At 36.5% G+C, this 11,475-nt stretch overlaps 1 protein-coding gene across 1 annotated transcript; it reads right to left on the minus strand.

The window, feature by feature from the left end:
* Positions 1–2,238: 2,238 nt before the first annotated feature.
* On the minus strand, positions 2,239–2,769 carry LOC107826196 (pectinesterase inhibitor-like). The gene has a single exon (XM_016653149.1). It carries the CDS (start codon positions 2,767–2,769, stop codon positions 2,239–2,241), a length of 531 nt encoding a protein of 176 aa, XP_016508635.1.
* Between the last annotated feature and the right edge of the window lie 8,706 nt (positions 2,770–11,475).

The following is an 11,475-nucleotide window of genomic DNA, read 5'->3' on the forward strand; positions in this document are numbered from 1 at the left end:
GTGTATTTTTAATTTGAGAATTTACTTCAAGTATTTAATCTGTTATCTGATCGTTTTAATTTTGTCATCCACATTTGGTTAATAAAAGTATTAACAGAAGCATCAATCAAACCTCTCTATAATAGTTTCGTTTGTTCCAAATATTTTTGGATGTTATAGTGAATTGTTGTTATAGAAAATATATATTATAATATAACATAAAATTTGGTTTTGGAAAAACTTAGGTTTTATAGTGAAATGTTGTTATATAAGGATGTTGTTATAAAGATGTCTGACCGTATATATGGAACTTGGACATATTTATAAATATCCATTTTTAGTGGGAGTAATTTATTAGGCTGTTTCAGTTTGAGATACTTTGTAGGGAGTGGGTTACTCTAGTGGTGAGCACCCTCCACTTCCAACCAAGAGCTTGTGAGTTCGAGTCACACCAAGAGCAAGGTGGGAAGTTCTTGGAGTGAGGGAGCCGAGGATCTATCAGAAACAGCCTCTCTATCCCAGGATAGGGGTAAGGTCTGCGTACACATTACCTTTCTCAGACCCCACTAATGGGATTATACTGTGTTGTTGTTGTTTTTGTATTCTTTGTAAGGAGAAATTTTACGTTGGTCTCACACAACAACAATAATTGTGTGAGGTTCCATTCAAATTGTGACAAATGGAAAACATGGGTCCCACGAGGTTAGTTTATTGTTTTATCAATCAAATACCTTCTTTTTTCCGTTTTATTTTACTCTTTTCTGCCCTCTATCTCTCACAAACACACACAATCAATATTACGCAGATTTATAAAATTAAAAAATTGGAAGTTTAAAAAAATTACAACTTTGAAATCAATTCAATTATTTCAAACAGAGAAACTCCGAATTTTTCACTAACTATACATACATTAATTCAATAATTTCTATGTTATTAAAGCTATATACACAATATAGGAGTATAATGTTACCAAAGGAAAATTCCAAAAAAGAAAATAAAATTAAAAAATTGTGATTCTGAGATAGAGTTTGGTTTGTTTACGGTGGAACACGGCTGGGGTTTTGCATGATGGGAAAATGGCCAAATATACTCATCTACTTTCATATATTGTCTACACTTAACTTCCGTTATATTATCGGGTTAAATTTACCCCTATCATTATATTATCGGGCTAAATTTACCCCTACAAGCAGCAAACTTTTAAAAATACCCATTGATCTGTTAAGTAATTTAAACTATACTTTGTTTATTCGTGTATTATTTAATATTTTTTTCTCTTATTTTTTTTTCTCCAATTCAGAAAGCAGGTAAATGTCAATTATTTCAAAAATAGTGGACCAAGAAGAGCAACAAGTGATTTAAATAAAAGAAATTTGAGAGATTTTGGATTACATAACAGATCAATGGATATTTTTTAATTTTGCTGATTGTAGGGGTAAATTTGGCCCGATAGTCTATTAATAGGGGTAAATTTAGCCCGATAGTATAATAGAGGTTAAATACAGACAATATATGAAAATTGAGATATATTTGGCCATTTTCACTCGCATATAAAGGGAGAAAACTTGAATTGCTTGGCCATTTTGGGGCCATGCTTCATTTATTAGTCCCTCACACAAGTATTAGGTGGCATGTCTCTCGCTGTAAAATTTCTCCTTTGTAAGAGGCCTTTGCTGGGAGATAAAGGTTGAGCCATGAAATTCATTCACCAATACTTCTAAATTTTAAACTAACAACCAAGCATACCAAAATGCGCCCGAGCCTCTCGAGACCCAAATCACACATATATGTAAGCCTCAAATTATCATATGAACCTGCGAAAAATCTCAAACAAGGAAACACGGTGCACTATAAGAAAATCACCGTTTTCCAACAACTAATTTCGACTATAAATAGTCGGAATTTCGTCTACTTTTCTGGCTACTATAGTCTGAAAATTCTGACTACTTGCTAACCACAGTAGTCGGAAGCTCTTTTCCGACTACTCCAAAACAGTCGGAATTTAGTCGAAAAATTAGATTTCTCGACTATTTTTTCAGTAGTCGAAACGACTATTTTCTAATAATGATTAATAAAACTCAAAACGACATGTTGGGTTGTTACATCCACAATCGTATTATAAGCTTAATTATCATTTACGTAAGTAACCATATTATGAGCACGATTAATCTCGAGAACATGAAGTATTTTAATTCAGACCAACAAAGTAGGGTTCGTCAATAACAAAGAGACATCAATTTTAGCAACAATCTAAACACCCTAGTGGTCTAAGAATGTAGCAGTAAGAACAACAACAGCACCCAATTGTTGCACTAACACGCTAAACTGTCGAACCTCGACCGGTTCCTTAGGCGGTGAGCCTATAAACGCCGCGTCACAATTAGCACTTTCCGCCAACGCCCCATTACCACCATCCACGGTCTTTCTAAAATCTCCAGACTGTAAAATTTTTCCAGTTTGGTTGAACAAATTTGCGCAGTTCAAATAGTGGAACGCGCACGCTTGTAACCTCGTTTCCAAGACCCCTTTGGCACTTTCCAAGAGTTGATTAACCAAATCCAACGTCTGTCTAGCGCTCTTCTCTGAAAAGTCTATGGCAATTTGGCATAGACCACGAAGATCCGCGTTTGCAGAACGCGGATCTGAGTTATAAGCTAGTAGGCATAAAGAAGGATTTGGTGCCTTTGAACATATCAAAGAGATTGAATATTTGCTACTTGCATGTGCCTCGTATATGCCTTGCAGAACTATAATTGTCAATAAAAATTGTTTGTTAAGTGAAAATGCCATTTTTGTGCCTTCTTGTTTATGGTTGGACTCTTTCTATCCCAATATTTATAAGGGATTTTTACACAAATAGCTAACCATATTCAATGTTTAATTTTTCTATGTAGTATACACTGGTTATATATTAATTATACATAGTTTTTTCGAAAATTTCTAGGGGAACCCGTAGCCGCAACTCTTCAGGTGCGCACTGGGTAACCTGCTCACTGTGCAGTTGCTCGTAAACCACTGATGCAACGAGCTTTGACTGAGGAGGCTGCTGTTTTATTTCAGTTATGGTTTCTTAGGATATAATCATTAGTAGAATATGGAGGACAAAGATAAAATAGGAAAAAATTTAACTAGATATTTATTAGCTCGGATACTCTAGGAAGTTTTTTGGAGATTTTGTAATCAAATTCCCATTTTCAAAATTGATTGCGCCAAGATTCTTATTCACTCGCTTACATTGGGCTATTATTTATTTGTTAAATCCCAATTGAGGTTACTATTTTTGCCACAACTTCTTTAAAGATATAGTAAGAAAATAAATGATATACTTAAACTTCTTTAAATATTTATGGGAAAAAATATTTTCTATATTTGATTGGAGAGAGAAAAATATTTTTTAGAATAAAAGAAAACTCATTGCATTGATTTGAAACAAGTCACAATTTATTTTTTCTTACAGGCCCTAAACTAAAAGGAAGATAATATTCTATCATTAATGTAGGTACTAAACTAGAAGGCAAATAAATATTCTACAGATATCATAAAATATTTCCTAAACTATAAGAAAAATTAATATTTTGCAATTAATGTACATTTAAACTAGAAAAGTAATTATAATAGAGTATCTCTGAATACTACTCCCTCATTCTCATTTAGTTGTCACATTTCTCTTCTCCAAAGTTAAACTATATGAACTTTGATCAACATTTCACATGTATTTTTACCATATAATATGAGCAAATTGCAAATTATAATACTTTTCATATAATTTTTGAATATCCAAATTTTACAATAATAAGCCCAATATAATCCCATAGATGGGATCTGGGGAGGGTAGTGTGTACGTAGACCTTACCCTTACCTTAAAAAGATAGAGAGATTGTTTTCGGAAGATCCTTGGCTCGAGGAAAGATACAAAAGATGTAGTAGCAACAAACAATAAAACTAGCACTCCAATAAGGAAATCGAAGCAAAAAAACAAAAAACAAATAGTAGTAGAAAATCACGACTAAGAAAATACAAGACTAACACTAACAGTATTGATAGGCCAAGGAACACACTGGACTATCTAACTTCTACCATAATTCTCGACCTCCACACTTTCCTATCAAGGGTCATATCCTGGGTAAGCTGAAATATTGTCATGTCTTACCTAATCACCCATTTCTATTACCTCTTCTGCCTATCTATACCTCTCATAAGACTCGTCAACCTCTCACACCTCCTTACTAGGGCATTGGTGCCTCTCATCTTCACATGTTCAAATCATCTAAGCCTCGCTTCTCGCGTCTTGTCCTCTACGGGAGCCATACCACCTTATCCCGAATATTTTCCTTCATAATCATATCCATTTTGGTATGCCCGCACATCCATCTTCGCATTCACATTTCTAAAACCTTCATCTTTTTGAACATGATGAGAATTCTTGATTGGCCAACAATCTGTAATGACCCGACTTGTTGTTTTGAACATCTATGTTCCTTTCAAAAATTTGAAGTCTTGATCAGCTTCGTAATATGTACTATGACTTGTGTGAATTGTCGGCTTTGGTTTTCGGATAATTCAGGATTTAATTGAGAGAACAATCCTTGTTTAGAAACTTAAATAAAAAGAGTTGACCGATTTGACTTTTTGAGCAAATAACTCCGGAATGGAGTTTTGATGGTTCCAATAGCTCTGTATGGTGATTTTAGACTTAGGAGTGTGTCCAGATATTCATTTTGAAGTTCGTAGTTAAATTCGGCTTGAAATGGCGAAAATAGAAAATTTAAAGTTTGAAAGTTTGACCGGGGAGTTGACTTTCTGATATTGAGGTCGGAATCATATTTTGAAAATTGGAATAGCTTTGTTATGTCATTTATGACTTGTACGTAAAATTTGAGTTCATTCCGGATTGATTTGCTATGTTTCGGCATCAAACCTAGAATGTTCGATGTCGATTCTTCAAGAATACGTGGTATCACATTAAGAAACTGAGCTCAAAATTCAGTTTTTATTGAAGCATTAGATCCGTATTGAAATTACGGAGCCATAGAAAAAAGAATCGTCGAATTCGGACATCGTATGAGAGAGTTATGCCCATTTCTGTATCGGAAAAGATTTTTCGTCGCCGCGATTCTAGAAAGTGCGCCACATGCAGCGCCCCACACTACTTGTAGCGCTCGAAAATACCAGAGGCTCTATAAACGGGGTTTTTGGCCATTTTGTCAAAAATGGAGTTGGGAGCTCGGTTTAGGCGAAATTTGGGCGATTTTTATGGGTAAACATTGGGGTAAGTATTCCTTATCATAAATTGATTATATTTCATGATTCCATATTCATTTACATCATGAATCCGTGAATTTATAGAAGAAAAATTAGATTTTTATAAAAGCTTCCAAAAATGTAAAATGAAGATTTGAAGGTCAATCCGATGTCGGAATTCGATAATTTTTGTATGGTTGAACTCATATCAGAACGGGTGTTCGGATTTTGTGAGTTTTTTCGAGATCTGAGATGTGGGTCCTACTGTTAATTTTTGAATTAATTTCGGGTTTTTATTGTAAAATTTAGCATTTTCATATGGAATTAATTCCTATACCTCGTGTTGATTGTGTCGAATTATTTTGACTAAGATTCGAGGCATTCGGAGGCTGAATCACGAGGAAAAGGTTTATTGGAATAAAGAATTTGCTCGGATTGAGGTAAGTAACTCTTCTAATCTTGGAGCTTAGAGTATAAACCCTGAATTATACATGTTATGTGTTTGGTGTTGAGGTGACGCACATGCTAGGTGACAGGCGTGTGGGCATGCACCGTGTGAACTGTGATTCCGTTATTCCTGTGGTACTGTGTAGTTACCTGAACTTATCTAAAATCATAGATTTCTCTACGTACTATAGCTATTGAGCTGAGAATCATGTTAAAATCATATTGAGGCTATATGCTAGTATTATTGAGACACACAGAGGTCATATTGTTGTTGAATTTGTTTAAATTGAAAATTTAAAACTCAGTCATGTGCATTCATTTCATATCATCTCTCAGTATCTGTTGCTATTTATTGATTCATCATATCATCATTTTTGGACTGATTTTTATGACATTGTGAGCCCGAGAGACTAAAAAGATTGATGAATGAGTGAGACCGAGGGCCTGATTATGAGGATGATTATGGGATCGGGTTGCATGCCGCAGTAGGCCATATTGTCTTTATATATATATATATATATATATTATTATTTATGGGATCGGGCTGCCCGCCGCAGCGTGAGTGACTGATTTATGCCATGATTGGCTTGTTATAGCGCTTGGGCTGAAGGAGCCCCTCTGGAGTATGTACACACCCCCAGTGAACGCAGGTACCTACTGAGCGCGAGTGCCTAGTGACTTGGGATGATTAAGTGACTGTGAGGCATGAGTGACTGTGAAGATTGAGTGACTGGGAGGACTGAGTGATTGGGAGGACTGAGAGGATTGAGTGACTGGGAGGATTCAGTGAAATGATACTCTGAGATTATGCATATGGTTTTGTAACTGAGGTGCATCGCATTGACATGCACACTTGACATACATGCATAGAGATGCATTTTCCTCATGATGTACGGTATCACGTCATTCATGACTTCTCACACATATGGGCATATTGATGCATTTTCCACTGGCTATGTGGAAAGAAAATGAAACATCTTATTTATTATTGAAAGGAATTTTGGAAAAATTTCTGTTTCAAACTTATATTTTTGGCAACTTCGGTAAAAGACTTGAGTTTTCACTGATACACTTGAAAGGCAGAGCTATTTTCAGAAATCATGATTAAGTTGAGCATGTTATTGTTGAATTATTACTTGTGCTGCTTTATATTGTTATGAAATATTGTTGGCTATTGGTGTTGGTCCCCGACTTGTGTTCCAGCTCGTCACTACTTTCAACCTAAGGTTAGGTTTGTTACTTATTGAGTACATGGGGTTGGTTGTACTCATACTACACTTTTGCACCTTGCGTGCAGATGTTGGCTGCTGATGTTGTTGTGTTCGTTGGGAGTTGGATCTGAAGATGTACATGCGTTCCGTTGTAGCTGCCTCTTGTTTATGGTAGCCTTAGATTTATAACAATCTGTTCATGTACATTTCGAATAGATGATGTATTAGTTCATACTAGTTTTGTAAATCCTATTCTTAGAAGCTCATGATTTGTACTACCAGTCCTTGGGAAATGTTTGTATAAAAGCGGTGTATTATCATTTCTTATCTTAATAAATTTCATTAAGTTGGACAATAATTAATTGGTTTACCTGACGGGTTGGGTTAGGTGCCATCACGACTAGGTGGATTTTGGGTCGTGACAAGTTGGTATCAGAGCTTTAGGTTCATAGGTTCTACAAGTCATGAGCAAGTGTCTAGTAGAGTCTTGCGAATCGATATGATGACGTCCATACTTATCTTCAAGAGGCTACAGGGCATTTAGGATAATTTTTCATCTTTTTTTCTTTATCGTGCGGAATTGATTCTGCTTGAAATATCTCTTTGAATTTCTTCCACGCATTCGTATGCGCACATGAGCGCTCGGTATCATATGTGCATCGCCCGCTTGTGATTCCATGGACGAGGTTCGAGGTGAGTATTCTGTGTTTTGGTGATGGGCCAGTCTGGAGGACTTGAGGCCATGGTTAGACCGCAGCTTAAGCTTGGTAACTTTAGTTGTAACTTGTACAATTGAACTCATATGTCTGGTAATGACCCTAAGAATGTAATTTATGGCTCGATCGGTGGAATGCCTGTGTGATGGGTATGATGTGACCGCGGGATGTGTTAAGACGATTTGAATATGACGAGAAGTGTTTCCTTGAAATGTAAAGGAAAGGCCATTGGGTTCTTGATTTTCGATTTGATGTGACGTACAGTCTCGAGTATGAATATTTTGAAGGATCTTTCACGTTGTTAAATTCTGGGACAAACTAAATTCTCATGTCTTGTTAATAAGTTTGGATTTGGAAAGATTAAGTGATTGCGTAGTAATTGTGACTGCAAAAGGGTATAACAAGATACCAATTTGAGGCTATGTAGGTGGGTTATCCCCTGCGGAGTAATGTACGTGGTTATGTTCCTTATATGTGAGTGGAGAGTTTATTTTCTGCCAGCAGAGCGTATGTGTGGAGATTTGAATTTGAATCTGGCTGAGAAAATTGACTTGAGTGTCAAAAGAATGATTGCGAGCTTAGCGGATGATTTGGGGTATTTTTGTGGTTGGCGTTGCATGAGTTTGAGAAGAAGTTTCGTTGAATTGACTGTGGCATTATGGTAGTAACAAAGTATTGGTATTGTGAGTTATGGAATGTTTTAATATATGGCTTTGAGCCAAGTGGGGGATCCTGCTATTGATAATTCAATTTCATGGTTATATGTAAAGGTTTAGTTTTGGACTGAGGAATACTAGTGGGTTAGTTATGACTTGCAGAAGTTGAGATCGAGGATGACTCGAATAAGAAAATTTCTGGATACGGGTTATATTGCACTTATGAGTATATGAAAATAGTGGGATGAGTGAGTTGTTATTTGTGAATGATGTAGTGCACATGGAGTATGAATTTGATAGGTGGTATTAAAGTAGAGTTACTTCTTTGAGTGTTATTGTGCTAATGGGGAACATGTCTTTTGGCACATTTGGACGGTGTAATGTGGATTTGAACAAAGGGGGTGACTCTCGAGAAAGTTCTAATAGATTCGAGATTAATATGTAACAATTGAGAATTTTTGGTGGATTTGTATATGGCTAGAATCTGAGATTTAAGTTGGATGGTGTCGAAACTTGTGGCATTTCTTTATATCATTATGGATTTTATATTTCAGTATCAGGAAGGTGAAGAAAATGACTTTAAACTAAAATAAGGTATTTTCAGAGTGGGGGTCTTGGTTGTGGTATTTATGGGGTGCTTAAGAAGAATACAACGGCTTGTGGGTGTTAGGGCGGTGTGGTTTTATGTTAGGATGTCTTGTAGTGAGCTTTGGGTAATGATCGTAGAATTCTGACAAGGAGAAGTGTCAACTTGAGGGTAATTTAGAAGAAACTCGGAGAAAATAGGACGACTAGGTAGTAGGCTGGACTAGTATTGTATGATAGGTTCTTTGGATACCTATGAAGTGGTGAGGCTCTACAGATGTTTTGGTAGCAATATTTTTGGGTTTGGTGACCTACGTGGTTTGGTAGATTTAGGGAGATTCAGCTCAAATGGCTTGGTTATGTGCAAATGGATTTCAAAGTGTTCTTGATGTTGTGTATTGTGATTTCCTCCTGGAAGGAAGCAAGAGAAAGGTTTCTAACTAACCATGTGTGTAATTTGCTGGTGACTCAGAGTTCATAATGAGATTCTTGTGCTTGTCACATTATGGCATGATATATGTGGTGTGTTGTGTGGGATTAAGATTTACATCTACAAGTTGGCAGTTCAGTCTTGAAGGGAAGGTCAAGAATTTTGGACAGCATGGTCAGTTTCAGATATTTAGGTGAATGTTATAACTGCTCGGTAATCTCTGAGAAGGATGCGCATTTCAAAAGGCGCATAGTGTTTTGACTTATAGATGTTCATCGGTATTGCGGTACTCACCTGGTTGATAGATTGTTGATATTGTAGTTATTACTATGTGGCACAGAAACTTTTTGGAAGAATTCCTCGTGGGATGATTGTGCATGAGAGATGTGTTAGTCATTCAAATGCTAGAGTTGGGATCAGTTATAATGATTCATGCGTCCTATGAATTTGGAGATTGGGAGTTCTTAGAAGCATATTGTTTCAAGGTTGTGACCTGTTTGAAGTGAGTATTTTATTTAAATCCAGTGGAGGCACTAGTTGCGTTAGTTATTTGGGACAACTACGCGCTATGAGTGCGTATATATGTGAGGTTTGAGCCAATGTGCGGGCATCGAAAAAAGTATTTATACTCGAAAGAATGCCTAGAGTTGACTGTTAAATGTAAAGTTATAACGTTTCTCGTGTTCTTACCTTTGTTGAGAACTATCTGGGATGCACTTGAGGTTACAAGAGGCTAATTCCCTGAATAAATGGGGTAGTTACTATTTCTGCGTTAAATTGCCGATTTGAAGTGTGATAGCGGACTTTGCACGTGCTTACACTATGGCGTGTTATTTCTACCAGTCCAGGTCCTCCAGGAGCATAAGAATCTTTTTCATTATCATATACAAGTGTACTTGTTTAATTTCTCCTGTATGATATGCTGGGACTGGAGGCCCGTTACCATGCCAGGCGATTCATATTATTGGCACGTGAGTTGTCCGTGCCGTGTGGGGGAATTTTATTTATTTGATAATTTTTCGGATTTTATTGGTTTCGTTCCTCTACGATAAAAATTACATGAGCATCGTATCTGAGGAATTGTGTACATGCGCCTACGGTTATCCTCTTCACGAAATTTGAGAAGTTGGTTGTAAATATTAGGTTGTGGTGGTGCTATCTGAACTAGCAAAACGGTTCTCTTCTTTGAGATATTTCCCATTTTTGGGTACACGGATTGCGCAGTTGTGGCTTGAGTTATATTGGTGTGTCATGTATGTGGGATAGTTGTGTTTAATAATATAATATCATTGGACTTAGCATGGGTACTATCAGGTTTGATTACGTTATATTCAGGCGGATAATATTGAAAGTTGGTTTAGAAAGTGATTATGGTTCTGGTTGGGGCGAGAGAGCTCCATGACTTGTTGATCTGATAAGGGGTCATGAGATTCCGCGTGTTTCATTCATTTTCAGCAGTGTATGAAGGTTTTGGAACAAGGTTTTGTTTGATATGGGGTTTAATACTAGTACCATGTTGGTTTTGAGTCGTTACTGTGATCGGGAATGGTGCTACGAGTATGCGAGTTATGTACTATGTTATGTGATTATATCTAAGGTTATGGTTATGTCTTGATACAACTTGTTCAGACTTATACAGTGTGTATATGTGAGACTCGGGTCTTGTAAGAAATTTTGAATGTTGGAAATTGGCTTCAAAGTTTTACGAACTAAGGTTAAAGTAATGATCTTCAATTATGTTGTGTTGTCAAGCTTATATGGAATAAGGTGGCGTGGGATCACCCCGGGTATGTGCGAGGTAAGGTGGAATAGTGATTTGAAGGTTTAGGAACAACTTTTGGCACGTTCGAGGACGGACGTATGTTTAATTGGGGGAGAATGTAATGACCTGACTTGTCATTTTGAACATCTACGTTCCTTTCGACAATTTGAAGTCTTGATCAGCTTCGTAATAGGTACTATGACTAGTGTGAATTGTCACTTTGATTTTCGGATGATTCGAGATTTAATTGAGAGAACAATCCTTGTTTAGAAGCTTAAATGAAAAGAATTGACCGATTTGACTTTTTGTGCAAACGACTCCAGAATGGAGTTTTGAGGGTTCAAATAGCTCTGTATGGTGATTTTGGACTTATGAGTGCGTCTGGATATTCATTTTGAAGTTCGTAGTTAAATTCGGCTTGAAATGGCGAAAATAGGAAATTTAAAGT

Source organism: Nicotiana tabacum, chromosome 14 (genome assembly GCF_000715075.1).
Source record: "Nicotiana tabacum cultivar K326 chromosome 14, ASM71507v2, whole genome shotgun sequence".
NCBI classification, from domain to species: domain Eukaryota; kingdom Viridiplantae; phylum Streptophyta; class Magnoliopsida; order Solanales; family Solanaceae; genus Nicotiana; species Nicotiana tabacum.